This window comes from Acyrthosiphon pisum, chromosome A3 (assembly GCF_005508785.2).
Source record: "Acyrthosiphon pisum isolate AL4f chromosome A3, pea_aphid_22Mar2018_4r6ur, whole genome shotgun sequence".
In the NCBI taxonomy this organism is placed as follows: Eukaryota; Metazoa; Arthropoda; class Insecta; order Hemiptera; family Aphididae; genus Acyrthosiphon; species Acyrthosiphon pisum.
This window is the reverse complement of record NC_042496.1, coordinates 41,871,451-41,889,722: the sequence shown is the minus strand read 5'-3', so window position 1 is coordinate 41,889,722 and position 18,272 is coordinate 41,871,451. Positions and strand designations below refer to the sequence as shown.

At 26.6% G+C, this 18,272-nt stretch overlaps 2 protein-coding genes across 4 annotated transcripts; both read left to right on the top strand.

Moving 5' to 3' along the window:
* Positions 1 to 504: 504 nt before the first annotated feature.
* On the top strand, positions 505 to 15,487 carry LOC100160858 (cyclin-T1). 3 transcript variants are annotated; one of them, XM_029491816.1, is made up of 3 exons: positions 10,749 to 10,853; positions 10,970 to 11,046; positions 12,679 to 15,487. In XM_029491816.1, the coding sequence occupies exon 3, from the start codon at positions 12,692 to 12,694 to the stop codon at positions 14,738 to 14,740; it is 2,049 nt and encodes a 682-aa protein (XP_029347676.1). In that variant the 5' UTR covers positions 10,749 to 10,853; positions 10,970 to 11,046; positions 12,679 to 12,691; the 3' UTR covers positions 14,741 to 15,487. The 3 variants fall into 3 exon arrangements, with proteins under 3 accessions (XP_003242856.1, XP_029347676.1, XP_029347675.1); XM_029491815.1 differs by lacking the exon at positions 10,749 to 10,853 and adding an exon at positions 12,509 to 12,595 and having other exon boundaries at positions 10,919 to 11,046; XM_003242808.4 differs by lacking the exons at positions 10,749 to 10,853; positions 10,970 to 11,046 and adding an exon at positions 505 to 777.
* Positions 15,206 to 18,234, top strand: LOC103308651 (G patch domain-containing protein 4). Its single transcript, XM_029491497.1, has 4 exons — positions 15,206 to 15,236; positions 16,056 to 16,225; positions 17,929 to 18,014; positions 18,114 to 18,234. The coding sequence occupies exons 1-4, from the start codon at positions 15,206 to 15,208 to the stop codon at positions 18,232 to 18,234; spliced, it is 408 nt and encodes a 135-aa protein (XP_029347357.1).
* The last annotated feature ends 38 nt before the right edge of the window (positions 18,235 to 18,272 follow it).

The following is an 18,272-nucleotide window of genomic DNA, read 5'->3' as shown; positions in this document are numbered from 1 at the left end:
CAAAGTAAGGCTTTACCCCCCCAAATCTCAAACGCTATATGCGCCTATGGACATAATGTATATTATAATGCGTATTTTATTTTGTATATTTACTATTCATAACACACGAGGTATTCTAATTTAATTTAGATAAAATTAAAAATTAAAACTTCATTGGGAGCGTAACCACAGAATAACTACGCTCAAGACTCAACAATCAACACCTTTACCCCCATGCCACAACTCATAAGCCAGTAAGCCACACGCCCAACTGCCAACATGATGATATTATCGACTATCGTTATTATTCCGTATTCGAGTTTCGTAACATAATATTATTATAATGAATAATATTTTATCGTATTATCGTGTGAAGGTGATCTAGTTGTAACTTGTAAATAGTAATTACATGTATGTGTGACGTGGCTACAGTGGTTTTTCACACTTGTACGTTAGACAGCCTGTGAAAACACTTTGAAAGAATCGTACTAGAAAAGTTGGTCAACGTGTAAGTACTTGATAAAAAATATTTTGGCGTTTCTCTTCATTAATTTTGTTACAATTTTATGTAATGTTCGGATTTTTTCCCCAAATAATTATTTATGCATTTTGTAAATCATTTATATAATTTTGTCGAGCTACATAATTTATATGTTTTATGTTTGTTCTGCTAAAAAGAATTACAGTTGTAGCCGTCGCTCGTGCTCGTTGTGTAACCGAACTTGGTCTTTTAGGTATTCGCCATCACACATTTTCCAACTAAGAAAGAAGGCCGTTAATATTGCAGTTTACCCTAAGGTAAATAGATACAAAACAAATATAAAAATATAAGCGAATCATTTACCTCTTGGCTATTATTAATAACGCGTTGAACGCTATGGCGTTATCAATCTTCCGGCAAAATGTTCTGCCATCAACTATATTTTTAATATTATTATAATTATTATGTATTATTGGTATAAAAAAATAAAATAAAAATAGTAAATTTGTATTATTTTAAAAGATAAACAACTTCAGTCGTCTTTTATTTTTTATAAACCTTTCCCTTGTAAGTTACCTTGATTATTTTCTTAACATTGAATATTATGAGTACCTAATTAGGTTACTAAAATGGTGTGGTTTAGGGATGTTCTATATGAATTATGAATAAATGTTTTTCTTAAATAAACTCTTTAATTGTTCAATGTTATACCTTTTAATTAATGAATGGTAATAGTTTTTAATTGTACCTGCAGGTACAAGGGCATTGTAAAATGTATTACATGTAAAAGAGTTTTCTTTTTTACTGATAAATTTGTTACATTAAAGCCTCAATTAAAGCTGAAGAGTAAATAACATTTAGCATTTACTTCTCTTAAATAGGTGTATCATTTCTTATTTGATAAAACACTTATTAAGAATTGAAACGAGTAATTATTGATAGTTATCAAATGAGTTTTTAACTAAATATGCTTCAGTATTATAAAATATTCTCTTCATAATTAGGTATGTATACAAAATATATTTTAAGTAGTCTCTAACTGCCCACTAATATTGTATAAGTTGACAATAACATTTGTTTAAAATGTTTTATGCTTTTGGGTAATAATTCTCAAAATTATAAGATCCACGTAACATGAAAATGTATGATTGATCTTATTGAATAAATATAAATTACTTAACAGTAATTTATTTGTATATGCTTTAATTTAAAAACACTAGGTCTTGTGCGAGCTTGTGTAATGTACATTTTATGAATATGCAAATCATTTTGTAATACTTAACCAATAACTACATAATAAAAAAAAAAGCTTATTCAATTAAATAATATTGGTCAATAAAAATGCCAAATACAATTTTATACAACATTTATATTAGTTACTTATTAAAATAGTGAAATAGTTATTGGGCAATGGGCATCTTAAGTAGGTACACATGTTGTAATTTATTTTATTAAATGTGTACATGAAAATTAACTAAAAGGTAGTTAATTTAATTTTCGAATGATTGAAACCATCTTATTGTGAAAAAGAGATGTAATTATTGTGTATTATAAGTTATAACATAGCAAAATATAATTTACTATATAAAAACTATTATTGAGTTCATACTCAAGGTCATTCAAAAAGTTTGTCTATTACTTTAATTTTTTTTAAGGTGTCAAATTTTAATGAACAATACTTATTACCATACAATAGGAGTTTAACTTAAATTTGATGTCATATTCTCACTTGAGCAAAAATTTGGCGAGTATACATGCTTGGCCATGTATACACAACTTTACTTGAATTGTAAAATACACCATGGCGTGCATACTTTATATTACATACCATATTTTAAATTGATTTACTGCTTACAAATATAAAAACTAATTTTGTTTTAATGCTGATATTTTTAAAATCTGATATTTCTATTTAGCCTATAGACGTATACCATATATTTTCATTCTACAATAAATATTATTTTATGGTTATTACTTAAAATATGATGTTTTAGGTATGTCAATGTGTTTTAATTATTTTTTAAACATTTATTAATTTAGTACACTCAGTTTTAAATATATATATTGAAATGTTATTGTAGAATTTACATTCTAATAACAGCTATACATATTTTGAAGTTGGATTGATATTCCATAATAATTACATTGGTAATTAGACGTTGCTTATTTAAAAATATGAGGAACGACCTACTAATATTATTTTGTATAATTTGATGTTTTTCACTTAGCAGGTGTATGATATGATTTGGTACATATTCACTCAATAACCTGTTTTTTAAAAAGCTAATATAGTTAGCTGTAGTTACCTATGTCTATTAAAAAAAACAACAACAATATCTATATTAATGATGTGATATATTTTTTTATTTTATGGAGGTCATTCTAAATAATTTATCAGACATTTTTATATACAGAAAGATTTTAATAATGCTTATAATTTCATAAAATATTTAGATTTAACTCATAAATTTAAATTTAACCACACAAAAGGTATCTATTTAAAATTGTACTAAAATAAAATTATAATAAATAACTAGTAGAATTAGTTATAATTATTGATATACAAATTATTATTCAACATCAATCTTCTAAAAACTATTTAACAAAATAAATTCTTAAGTTTAAATTTTAACTTCAAACATAAATAGAAATATAATGTTCTCTAAACAGCACTCTTGTCTTCAATCCATCTGCACAACCCTAAAACATTCAAATAAAATGTTATTAATTATAATTGTAAATAATATAAATTAAATGATACAACTATTGTGTTATAATTGGAAGTTACAATATATATTTATATATTTTCTTAAATTTAAATGTTGGAAATTAGCAAAAGTTATTTAGTAGTATTTAAAAATATACAAAATTCTTTAATATTTCTTATGATACTGATTTGTTCAGATCTTATGGTCGTATAATGAATAATGATAACAATTTGTATTAGTGTTGTTTATTTTAAATAATAGATTATTGCATGCATAAGCTATATGGTTATACTGTTTTACTGTTTTAGTCATACTATTTCTAAAGACTTCCCTACAATTTTCCCCAATACAGGGTGTTCAGTGGCCCAGCCTGAATGCCTGGATTATGAAATAGTGGGGGCAAACGCCAAATACCCAAAATCCATTGAGGGTGTTAATATCCGACTGATGTGCAATGAGGTAGCAGAGATCGTACTTAATATAAATTTGATTGCTTATATGATGTAAGTGGATGGGATTATAATAATATTATATGAATGTTGGGGTTGAAAAGTTTTTTTAGTTACCTTCTAGTGACTAAATTAAGTTGTAGTCAAACATATATTAGTAAATACAAATTATTTTGTTATTATCTAGGGTGTTGTGTTTTAGGTTGAACATGTTAATAGAAATAAATTACTATATATTATACACACATACACACAGTGGCGTGTTGAGCTCATTTTTGGTAAGGAGCAAAAATGTATACAAAATGAATACTTAAAAACTAGAGGGTGATATGCTCCCTGACGATATTGATCCTTGTAATTCTTTGGCCTACTAAACATGCAAATGATTATTTTAAAATATAAAATTAAATAATTATTTATCTATATTAGCAGGTTTACTGCATAAAATGCCAATTGTGGTCATTGTACATAGTTCGCATATACTGAATGATGCCAACTGGCGTCATGTACCTTGTTAGTTAACAGACTATAATTTGGTCAGAGTTACAATTAAAATTTTGGTTTTTTGTCAGCGTCTTCTATAATCAAGTGCAAACAGTACACTGATATTTTAATTTTTCAATTTTTAGGAATTTTTTTTTTAAAACTAGAATTTTATCAGCGTGTCACGACAGGTATACAAAAATATGATGCGCAGTGAATGTGTTAAAAGAATTTCAGGATAGCATTTGTTGTCTGTATTTAGAACCAATCTTTATGGTTTTCATTTTGTATACTCAGTTCAAAATGAGATAGGTACTAGCAGTGGCGTAATTTCAGTTCTTATTAGACTAGGGTAATTTTTCACTGCTTTTCCGACTCAAATTTTTTTTCAGTCAGATTCTCATACAATTGTAGTGCCATAGTGTTTAAAGTTGGGGGAGGGGTGTTAAATGTGTCGACTTTAGGTTGATGTAAATACTAGACTTAATTTAAATTATTCAAATAAACTAAATAAATCCATATTTTAAAATGAAAACTTTTTATAAATTTGGGTGAGCATGAATTTACAATTATTTGTGGTGTGAAAAATATACTGATACATGAGGTGGAAATATTGATTACTTTAGGAAAAAATCTACTTTTTCATCAAATGGTTAAATTGCCAAAAATATATATAAACACTATTGGAGTAAACAGCCAATTAAAATTAAAATTAATATTTTACTATTTCGATTATATTTAATAATTATTACTATAATAATATATCCAACTAAGGGCCTGTATTACAATCCGAGTTTAAACCTTAGTTTAACTATTGTAATACGGGCCTTAAGTGAAGGTAATATATTATTATGTGTAATAAATAATTTTGAGTCTGGGATAAAATCTGATATCTCTTTAAATTACCCGTTAATGAACAAGACATATGTAGCTTATAAAATAATACACACATCTTTGTATAATTTACTAGTTAAATAGTTAATTTATTTTAGTATTATCAACAATAATGTGTCATAACATTAAAATCCTGGATTATTCATATTCAGTGACGTGCTCAGTTTTTTTTTTATTAAAGTGGGAGGGGATATTAATTTTTACTGTTTGTAGATCCCGTTATAACAATACAAAATTGTATTCTTGGCTCATGTATTCTTACCTGGAGATGCTAGTGATTGTAATATTAACTTTAAATAGGTACTGAAATATCTTAATTCAATATTGTTATATAAAATAAAATTTTAAAAAACCATCTCCTTTCACTTTATATATTCTTAGAATTACACAAAAATGTTAATATCGTTAAACAATTCCTCTGGAAATAATTATATTATTAGGTACCCATATAAATCTTACTAACCATTTACATACATTTTGTGGCAAACCTGGAAATTTCTAGACATCGATATACAAATATGATATATTCAATTAATTGGTACATGTTTCTTTCTGTTTTCCTGTATTTTAAATTGTAGCTGTCCTATTAAAACAATAGTTTATACTATATTAATAAACCTATTAATTTAAAACAGTAAAACACCCATTATTATTATTAAGTATATAAGTACAAACCTATCTTCATTGATTTATTTTCGGTTGTTTTTCTGAAAAATGAATTGTGCTTATTTAACAACAGAAGTTACATGATAATAACCACAAGTAGAGTGGTTGTGGAATACTTAGATCAAAATATATTTAATAAAATGGATTGAGTGCCCAAAGGTGTCTTCAAATGATATATTTACTTATTGTTTATTTATACTAATTCATTAAATATTATATTGTTGTATGAAAAAATGATTAAAGCTTTAAAAAAAGGTATATTTGTAATTATTTGCCATTAAGAGGACGTTATACCGATACTTGTTGTCTCTGTCTTACATGTGCGTAACATAGCAAATTGTACGCTCAGCAGAACATGTGTAGCTCTGTTAGTTTAAAAATTAGAGTGAATTTATACCTATACAATTTAAAGGTGTCTAGACAATCAAATCGCATTTTTATTATATTTTAATTTTAAAGTGAGTTATGAATAGGTATTTTAAGATTTACAAGTCGCTTTAAAATTAAATTATAATAAAAAGCTCATGGGATTGCATAGATAATAATCTTACCTTTAAATTTTATAAGAGGTCATTCCTTCTAATTTTTAAACCAACGGAGCTCAAAGTGTTTTGCTGAGCATACAAAACTATGTTACGCACTTGTAAGACAGAGACAAGAAGTGTCAGTGTACCGTGCTTTTAATATATTTTTATATTTTCAACAAATCAAAATAAACCACAAATATCATTATTATTAATATCTGTAATATATTGATTGTGACACCTATAATCATACACTCCCCATTCACAATTTCTGAGTACGTCACTGTTCATATTAATATATAAATTAGATTATATTGTAGTATTTTGCTTATCTTAGAACTCACAACATATAATAGTCCAAACTTAAATAACAAAAATATTTCCTAAACAAATTCCTTTAGACCAAATAATGTTTTCTAACCCTGAGTATAGGATGGTTAAATTTTTAAAACATTTTATAACTCCCCGACATACCTAAGTATAAAATTGTGTTTTAAATTAAACAATTCTATACTGTATACACTCTAATAGACTTAAATAATTAATATACAACTAAATCAATAAGCTCTTTCAAATACCTTTTATAAAGAATTATATCATCAGCACTCTATTTATTTTTGACCTATCCGCAACTTATAAAGTCAAAATTCATTCACACAAAATTGATTTTATAGTTTTTATGTAATACTAAAATCTCCTATTCTAAAAACTATATAGAACAAAACTGATAATTAACACATAATTTTGTCTAAATATTACAAAAATAATATTTAGTAATATTGTCTCTACAATATCATTTAAATGTATAAAAACATGGTTTATTTTTCAATTTGAATATAGGTAACTCAATAACAAATAAAATACAAAATTGATACTTTAAATCTTCAAATATATTTATTCCTATCTATGGTTTATATAATTGGTGATTTTATTCTCAAGATGACTAATAAATCATAAAAAATGTGTTTTGTCTGTCGTGTGCATTAGAAAGAATCCTAAAAAGCATGCTGATAATCTCAAGGGATGGATAAGACCAATCAGAAACAAATTATTATACATATTAAGTAAAAAAAAATCTATGTATTTTATCAAATTTAATTAATTTTTATAACCTTGATACCTTCAATATAATATTATTTTATGTAATTTAAAAAGTACTACCATATCAATTTATTTTCAGTAAAATTAAATACCTAGAGATATCTTGTCAAAACATTTTTAATTTAGTTACTTATTTAACTTCATTACAATTATAATTCAAAATTAAGTTTACATTACTACATTATATTATAAATATATTCCAGTTATAGAAAAATATTTAAATTATATAAAGTTACCTCGAAAGTTATCTATAAGTAAGTTACCTCAATGGTTTTATTATCTCACTTTTAATTATTATTTGATCATTATTCTTTATACAATTACTGGATATGAGTTAATAAATTTCATTATTTTAAGTTTAAATAAATTTTCTAGGTATACAATGCTTTATTTTTCTTAAATACCTGTAAATAAATATTAACATAAATGTGACTTAAATAATAACTCACAATAATCAGCCTAAACATAAGAGTGAAATATTTTACAAAACACTAACATTTATTAAATTATTTTATTTGGATGTATAATATTTATTTTTAATTTTGATAGATTAGATATTATTATGTATACTCGCTAAATTAGGGAGCACTCAATTATTTGACTGAATTACATTGGATTGGATAGGGACTTTTTAACAAGCCAGGGTATTATATTTTAACAGCTAATTTTTCTAAGTTATCTACTATTACCTACACGAAAATCAAAATTAATTGAATGAGTAATAAATAATCATACAGTTTGAATTATTATTATTTAATAATTTGATTTATTAATTTGGTGTCATTGAAAAACAACATTTCAAAAAAAAACTTTACAATTCTTTTTTTAATATTTCAACTTAATGACAGAATTAGTATAGACACTTAACTTGAATGGATCATCTTATATGTTAATTTGCCATTTAATAAGATTTAAACTTCAATACTTATTAATAATAACATATGATAATTGTTTAAAAAGCTGTTAAATATAAATTAAATGGTCATTTCACTAAAATAGTTATTTTTTACGCGAAAATAAAATAATGTTCAAATGTACCTATAAATTTAGAAATTTACATTTTCAAAATAAATAAATTAATAATTAACTAGGTAGGTACTAGCTAGATTCTAATTTGTTTTTAATGTGTATTTTATTAAAATGATAAATATTTTTATTTTTTATTTGTGTCAGGTGAATATATCAGCAATATAGTATAACTTAAGAATATAATTTTAAAAATGTAATCAATATTATTAGGATTGAATGTAATATTTTTTGTTGGTTTATATTATTTTGGTCCAAAAACCAACCACGTTCCTTCAGAAGTGCCTACTTTTTTGGAAAGATAATTATTTATAATAATTTATGCTACCTAAAAATAATAAGTACCATCTACATGTATATATTATTAAAAACATTTTAATCAGTTAATAGAGCTACACTATTTTTATAATAAAAACCTCGATAAAAACCTTACCTGTTACATTTTTTATAGATATATATTATATATTTTTTTTTTTTGGTTGGTTATATTTTACGCCAATTTATTAATTATTATAACTTAAGAGGTGATAATTAAAACTTTTTTATTTTATTTTAAACATGAATATAATAATATTATACTTCAATATAAAGTTTATTAATATACCTATTTAAGTATTGCACATTTTACTAACTTTTAATTTGCATTGTTTAACTAGGTATTAAGTGTTTTACTATTAAAATTCTTCAGTTTATTTTAAATATGTTTATACATTGAGAGATACTTAAGATGATTTAAGGTGAACAAAATTCATTAATGTATCTATAGCAGGAACATAATATCTCCCTTTCAATTAAAAAAGAATAAACAGGTACAATTACAGAATAAAAGTATACATTTAATAATTTAACATTTAGGTGGATAGTTTCACTTAAATATTCTGAGATTTTTAAATATTGAATTAATAATCATCTATGTCAAATTTATATTAATATATTACTAACTAAACTAACTACCCATTCCAGTTATAATAATATATTAAGCAAATGTTATCCAAATAAGCAATAGCACAACATAAGTATACATAACATTATAGCCAAGGGGTTTGGGTGTTGGAACACCCCTCATCATTACATTTTTTCCACAAATAAATGTATTATTTACATTCAAAAAATGTTAAAAACTTGGTTTAATTTAAAATTAACCCCCCCCCCCACAATAACCCTGTGTACCCAACTGTATATAACATAGCATAGGTACATAACTATATTTTTAAATTATAAATTAATAGTTTTTAATGTTATTTAAGATTTTTAAAATTGATTTAATGTTTAGTTAGTTAACTTTTTTAATTTGATTCAGTTCTTGTATGGTAAAATTACCATAATTTATTCTCCAGTAAAAAATATATATAGCAGCAACTAGTTTTATGTAAATAATTAGTTTGATAGAAATATTTAACTTTGGATGATTGGGTGAATGTTATAGCTAATTTTATTTATACCAAACATTTAAATGTTTGGGTATAATTTTCTAAGCTTTTGTATAATATAACATTAGGTAGTCAATGTAGTATTTTAATTATATTCACCATTAAAAATTTAGGAAGTTGATTTAAGTTTGAACTATTTTAACTCTATAAAAGAAGCGGATATTAAAAACAGTGTTAAAATAATAATAATATTTGATTAGAAAAGGTTTTAAAAATCATTAATGTAAATTCCAATAATTAAAAGTTGGCACTTAATGACTAATTATAGCATTTAACAGCTAAACTACAAATATATTATAATGTATAAAGTATAGGTAGGTCTCTAAACAACAAAAATAATATTGTTCGTATATTTATTTGGTAGAGTTAAATTCTTAATGAATAACTCAGGCTAGGTTATAATATCAATAAATAGATTAATTGCTATGGAATTGTCGTTATATTGACTACATATATGCAAAGGTTTACAAATATTTCCATGTCTACTATATTATTATGTGTATTAGTACTGACTACTGTGTAATGTATAAGAACAAATGTTGGAAAAAAATCCAATTTTTAGTAATTTAATTAATATTGAATAATTGAACACTTTACCTGTAAATCCGGTAATGTACTCCGATTATTTTTCGTTTGGTATATATTACGCACTTGTCGGATAGGTATTTTACATTTTTTTTTTATTCCAAAACCGCATACACACGAACATCCTCGCCGTACGCTCGAACATTTGTGACTGTTGTTATCGTCAATGCTGTTATATTATTATATTGTATTGTCGTCATCGTGGTCTACAGTGTTCACGTCTGCCTGATTATTTTTATGGCTCCTAATAAATCTATTGTGTAATGGTATTTTAATTCCAATTTAATTACTAAAGCATTCGTTTTATAATGTATAATATATCAATTAAATTTGCCATTGATCCAGTTCTATATCACATTGTTACTGTTCGTATTTTCGTGAAGAACGTTGCAAAATATATTGAAATACAATCGTAATCTTAGAGATAAAAAATATTGTATTTATGTTTATCATCCATGGATCCGTTTTCGTAACTTGTTTTTCTAGGTTGGGTCTATGATGTTGCGTTTGTGATTTGTGTTAAGCAAGTAGGTTTTCACCAATAATTTTTATAATTTCAATTTTTAAGATTTCAAGCAAATTTTGTCAGTGTCTGAATATAGGGTCATGTTCTCACTACAGTAATGTTCTCATATAATCATAGGTGATTGTCGTATTTACACGCCGCCAAGACCATGAGCTTTGGCGAAACTATCTTACGTAAATACGGTTGGACTCAAGGTAAACAAAATAATTATTTTTTTCAAAAACACATGCAGTTCTAAAGAAATTGTTTTTATCCCGATGTCTGTAACCATTTCTTGACCTTTATGTTTTTATAAAACATTTAGGACATTATACAATGTCTTGTGTTAACGTTGTGCTTGTACACTTGCTTGCAATCTGTCTGTCGGTTCGAATCTCAGTGCTTCTGCTGGATTAGGTATTGTAAATTGATATCAATAAACTTGGTCAATGTTTGTCATATATCTGTGTCAAATAATTGCTGTTGAAATAATTTGTGCTGGTAATCAATTATTAGTTGTCAACATATTAGTCAGTTATTTGAATCGGTTGTCGATATGTGGTCATTTAGTCTTGATAAGTATTATTAAACAGATACAATTACCTAAGTAATAAAAATTAGTTTTCAACCATTTATCCTCTGTCAGAATGATAATACTGAGATTTTTTTTTAAAAACAACAAGACTGTATTTTAAGACACCCATGGATATTATTTTGTATTCTATCTTATTGGTCATTAACAGTATTGGTTTGTGAGGTTAATTTACAATTATAATATGGTGAATATTTATTTTTAATATTAAAAATTCGCTTTTCCCATGCCCCAAGAGAATAATGGTTGCGGTATGTTCAAAATATAATCTGATAAAACAACTACCTATAAAAAGTATATGTACCTAATATTTTTTTGTATTAAAACTAATCCAACCATTCAAACTAATCGTTTTTGCTAATATAGTTTCAAAAGTATTTAACCGATAATATATTAATATTACATTGAATAATTTACTATTTTGTACTATTTAATATATAGGTAAATTTGGTACCTCCTTCATTTGATTTACCTTTGTATTTCATTTAAATCATGTTAAGATGAGTAGGTCTTAAAAGTATAGTAAGGGTAATATGAACACATGTGTTAATTAATAATTAAAGAATGTGGTTGCTAGGTGTATTAATTTTAAAAATGAAATTATAAATTATTAAAAGATTTTTAATTCATATCACTGCTAAACACGGTTTAATATATAAATAATAAATAATTATATAATAGAATTTTAGAATTTTAAAGAATTATCCAATCATATTTATATTTTTAATTCTTTATTTTTATTGTTAATAAACATTATGTACTACAGATTTAGAATACATAATTGGTACATAAATGTAAATTTTTAATTATTTTTAGATTTTATCTAGAAACAAAACAAGGTAATTTGTTAATTCCATTTCTTACAGACATCCTTATGTTTAAAGCCTAATCATTAGGTTAAACTAACTACTTATTTGTTTATGCTTAATAAGAAATATTTATTACTATTGGTTTAGTATCCTCTAAAATTACTCGTTAGTTTATAGTTGTAACTCTATTTTTAATTTATATTATATTTATTGTATTACCTATGTTTTCAAATTTGTTGTATAAATAATATCTTTCTTGATTTTTCATGCATTCAGTTGAGGAATAAATAAATAAAAATATAAACATGGTTATTGTTTATTTTGTAATCTTCATGTACTAATAGCCAATAGGAATCACAATGGGTAGTAAATATTATGCATTATTTAATTGCATTTATCTTTCGTTATGTATCATTTGGACTAACATATAGACTAATTGTGTTTAGGGTGGTGAGCGCCATGCATGAGGATCGTTGGTACTTCTCAAAAGAGCAGCTGGAGAATACACCCAGCAAACGATTTGGCATCGATGCTGATAAAGAGCTGTCATACCGACAGATTGCTGCCAACCTCATTCAAGAAATGGGCCAAAGGTTGCACACCACCCAACTGTGTATAAACACTGCCATTGTGTATATGCACCGTTTCTACATGTACCACCCCTTTACGTTATTTCATCGCAATGCAATAGCTACTGCATGTCTTTTTCTTGCTGCTAAGAATGAAGAACAGCCTCGAAAATTGGAACATGTTCTCAAGGTCTCCATAATTTGTCTGAATAAACAACATGGTCATAATTTTCATCACATTGATAATAAATCTGAAGTTTATTTAGAACAAGTCCAAGACTTGTTAAAAAATGAAGAAACATTGTTAAAAACCTTAGGTTTTGAAACAGCCATTGATCACCCTCATACTCACATAGTAAGATGTTGTCATTTGGTAAGAGCCAGCAAAGATCTTGCCCAGACAGCATATTTCATGGCATCCAATAGTCTACATTTAACCACCATGTGTGTCCAATACAAACCAACCATTGTCGCTTGCTTTTGTATACATTTAGCTTGCAAATGGTCAAAATGGGAGTTAAAAGATAGTATGGAGGGAAAACCATGGTTTTGGTATGTAGATCAAAGTGTAACAACTGAACTACTAGAACAATTAACCACAGAATTCTTAACAATATTTGATAAATGCCCATCACGTCTAAAAAAACGATTGGTGGCCACTAATTCAAGGGACAAAAATGGAGCATTAGCAAATTATTGTTCTTCTCAACAAATGCAATCACCAACCCCTCCTTTGCCTTCTAATTACAAACACCAGGGTCATTCTCGAATGATAAACACCTGGCCTACGCCGTCCAAATTTCCTAATCCTGTAGTCTTCCAACCTCCAACCAAAGTTAATGGTGTTCCGGTTGATCACAAATTTGTAGTACCTGTTACTAGACCTATTCCTTCTAAAGAACAACCCACGCCAGTTGTTCCAAGTAAACCACTAGCACCAGTAAAACCTAAAGTGGAAATACCAACAACTTTAAATAATAATATTAAAAACGAAATTCTCCCACAAAGACCTAAATCACTACCTAAACCTCCAGAACATGTTATTAAACAGGATGTTGCTATTAAACAAGAAATAGTAGTTAAACCTGAACCTATTCGAAATCAGTTCTCTGTTGGCCGAGATAACCATTCTGAAGTAATAACAAGTGTGCTCAAAGAAATGACCAAGCTTAATGATTTAAATATTTTATCTGTGATCAAATCTCCTCGAGAATCTCCACCCAAAGTTAAAAAGCCATCAATATTTAGTCCAGTACCTGAAGATGAACCACAAGATGTTAAACCTTTTATAATTAAATCTGAACCAGCAGAAAATAATATTGTTATTAAATCTGAACAAATAGATGAAAGTTACAATAAATCTGAACCACTAATAGAAAGTTATGCTAAATCCGAAACATTACTAGAATCTTATATTAAATCTGAGCCAATGAGCCCTCAAATACTGGATGTACCTAAATTTGATCCAGAGTTAATGTTGAATCCTGTTGGTCCAACTGGTACTATTGAAATGGATGGAGAAACTTGTAATTCAAATACACATAAAAAGAAAAAGAAAAAACATAAAGAAGAAAAACGTGAGAAAAAGAAACATAAAAAAGATAAAAAACACAAGGACGGAGAACATAGACATCACAAACATAAAGATAAACACAAAGAACCGGAACCTATTAGAATTACAATACCTAAAGAAAAAATTAAGCAAATACCACCTGTAGTTATAACTACACCACATTCTCCACCTAGAGGCATTAAGTTAAAAATTGCCAAAGAACGAATCGGAGGTAGTGGTCCAGGTTCTGGAAGTAGTTTACGTATTAAAATCAGTAAAGACGACAGAGGATTAAAAAGGGATCATAGTCCAAATGAAACCACTCCGAAGAGAAATCGTAAAGAACGAAGAGATTCTGATTCTGGATTAGGTTTTAGTCAGAGTTAGTATTTATTGTTTGTAAACTGGAATCGAAACTATATATCATACATTATTATTTTTTGTTTTTATAACAAAACAGAATGTTTGAGTAAGTATTTTTCATTTGTTTTTTTTTATTTTATAAAATTGAATTTATAAATTGGAAAAACAGAAAAAAAAAACATTTTGCAAATACTTTTTCTCTTAGATAAATGTTTCGATTTCTGGTGTGTGTCGTTGTGCAATATAATAATAATATAATGCTCTTCCCGACACTTGATTTTTGTTTTCGTTTTGTTGTTAACAATTTAAGTGCCTTTATTTTGTTTGGTCTTTTATTATTTTTATATACATGATAAGTCAAACATTATTCACTTAACGAGTAGACCTCCTAGTACATACTCGTACACATAAATATTATAAATAGCTAACATCGTCATCTCACACGTCGAGCTATAAACTATAATATTGATTTTGTGATAATTGGCGAACATGCGTCAACCTTATTTGTACCACTACCATTGTAAATATTGTAATGTCGACTGAGTTAACAATCATAGGAGAAAAAATTATGGTTTTTAGGAATTTACATATTAAACATTGTATTTTGCAGAGCTCATAATATATACATTTCTTTTTTCTGAACTCCCTATGACCTAAATTTTCAACATTCTAGTAAATAAATTTTTTTAAATTGTATATTTTGTATTTGTACTTGGTTATGTAATTATTTTTCTGCGTACATAAGTAAAAAAAAAATGTTGTTAAAAAGTATTTTTTTGTTTTTAGTTAACATTCTTATCCTCAATTTCTTATTACATAATATTATAGCATACATAAATGTGAGTAAATATGTTTCTACAATATTACACTAAAAACAACAAAAAAGTTCATTAATAACATTATGTGTGACCCAATGGAATAAAATTATGAAGGTTAAGTACATCATAAAATTATAAATATAGTTTTCAAAAACGTATTCCATATTAATATAATATGGACCTAGGACATAGAAAGAAAGCTACTTGTTATTAGTAAAAAATCTGACCATATCCCCCGCATTGAAATAATTAAAAAATATATATATACAGATAAAATGATCAATTATTTTACCTAATGCCAATCGTTTAACCGAATATAATATTGTTGTTCATCTCATATATCACCAGTACAAGTAAACTAGACAATACTAGAAGATCTACAAATTATTGGTGTATATGTTGAACCGATTGACAGACAAGCAAATTGACACATTTAAGTACCAAATTATAATTACCTAAGCAAACAGCTCATTTGTTTAATTGAAATAATGATTGTTTTATCTGATTGGTATAATGGTTAGGCAAGGGTCTAGGCAAAAAAGAAGATGGAATTGCCGCTCCCGTCCGTGCAAGTCTGAAATTTGACCAAACTGGTGTTGGTTATGACACAGCTAATGCGGAGTCGTATGGTGATAAATGGTGGACTCGTACTTACAACGATGCTGCCAACGGAATAGATGTCAAAAATAAAGTAATTAATTCAATATGACAAACGTTTAAAATGTAGAAAATAAAGTTACCAATAAAAAATATTAAGCAATACATTTGTCATTTAGTATTAGTTATTACTAATATTAAATGCTAAATTTAATTTGATAAAATATTCTTTTTTACAGGATGGAAATGTTACTTTTAAAGCAAAAAAAAAGAACAAGAAAAAAAAAGCTAAGGTAATTAGCATTTATTAATTATTAATATGCCATACGATCTCCGTCCATTGCGTAAAGCCTCGTTCACACCATGAAACGTTTGTTAGAAACATATTTTTGATAAATATTTCTTTGGTCTAGACTCTGGACGGGGTTTAAATTCAGGGCCGGCATTCCATAATATTTGTAAGGGTTCGTGGATACACGTTCGCCAGGCTCAAAATATGAAGTTTTGTTTCTACAATTCCATACTATATCTATTTTAATTATAATTTTAAAATAAGAACAATTTTAGTTACAAAAAATAACTTATTATGTACCTACTTGAGTTTTTCGTTGGAAATTCAAAAGGGTTATTTGCTATTCCACGACTAATGTATTTTTCTTTAACAGTTTAACATGATTACGATTTTACGATACATGATTTTTATTTCAAGTTCACGACGATTGTTAAGTGTTAACTAATATTAAATTTTAATTTATATTATCTACCTATTTTAAATAGGTAAATAAATATATTAACAGAAATATGAATATTATTTTTTCCCTAATGGATAAATGATTATAAAATAACGTTTTTGAACTTGCGCGGATAAAGGGCGTGAAAAAACATATTTAACAAAAAAAAAATGTTTGAAAATTCAATTGGAAGCTTAATTATGAGATTTTTATAGAATTATTGTTCCGGAGATGACGGTTACCGCCCACCAACGGTCAACCGTTTGCTATCCTGCAGGTCCCAGGAAATAAGCTCATTTAGCCCGTATAGAAAACAATAAATTAAAGAGAATCATTTAGGCAATTTCCAATCTTGTCGTCGCCACTCAAGATTTATGTTTAGTCGTAAATGATTATTAGTGTGTGTGTGTGGCGTCTATGCGGGTCAATTGTAGCGATACCGAGGGCATGCACATGTCAGTATGTAATATTGTGACATACGATTCTAATTCTAACAATACGTCGTAACGATTACCTCGATTTGCATTTGCATTCTGACAAAATATTCTTTTTTTCACAACATGTACAAGGGATCGATCGAGGCACATTTTGAAAATTGTATTTAGTTATTTAAATATTTTAGTTCGAAATTCTGAATTTTTTTGAATTTTTTACAATTTTTATTGCAATTTAAATTACTAAAATTAAAAATGTGGCTCAGTCGTTCCCTTGTATATATTACGGACAGTCTGAATATTTTTTCAGAATGAAAATCGTGATAATTGTCGACACGTTTCGTTGGAACTATAAACAGTAGTTTTTGACAAAAAAAGACGTGGTAGTGATGCCCCTTAAATGTTGGTGGTAGCGGGGACACTGTGAAAAAAATCATTAAGTACACTGAAGCATTGAGCTCAAAATAAAACGTATTTTTCGATTGTGAACTATTTTAGTTAATTTAATTTGTTTTTTTATGTTCTGACTGAAATATGTGGTTCAATAAATGAGGGGTCGAACAATCACGTAAACCCTGGGCCGCTTAATATAATATTTTAAATGTTTTAACTAATATATTATTTTTGTTTAGAAAATTAAAATCGAGGAGGTTAAATCAATTTTAGAGTTATCAGATGAACAGTTATTCCAAGCTTGTGGTGGGATTACTTGTCATAAGTAAGCTTAAGAGAAATATTTTATATAAATTATGTATGATGTAAATAAGTTTTATGTGCAAAACTTGTGTTAAATTTAATACTTAAATTGTTGTTTTAGAGCCGCTAGGCATGGATTAAATATGGATGGAAAGTTGGCTAGATTACGTAAACAGGATGCACAATTATTGGCCGCTAATAAAATAAAAGAAGAAACCAGTGGCGCGGAGAATAAAAATTAAAATATAATAATTGTACTATTTTATAAAAAAAAATAATT

What these genes read in the sequence shown, in the direction of transcription:
- LOC103308651 (XM_029491497.1), top strand. Translation starts at nt 15,206, where the DNA reads ATGCGTCAACCTTATTTGTACCACTACCATT. An exon ending in TTATTTGTACCACTACCATT is followed by an intron (nt 15,237 to 16,055) that starts GTAAATATTGTA and finishes TATAATGGTTAG; the next exon opens with GCAAGGGTCTAGGCAAAAAA. An exon ending in GAATAGATGTCAAAAATAAA is followed by an intron (nt 16,226 to 17,928) that starts GTAATTAATTCA and finishes ATTTTTGTTTAG; the next exon opens with AAAATTAAAATCGAGGAGGT.
- LOC100160858 (XM_003242808.4), top strand. Translation starts at nt 12,692, where the DNA reads ATGCATGAGGATCGTTGGTACTTCTCAAAAGAGCAGCTGGAGAATACA.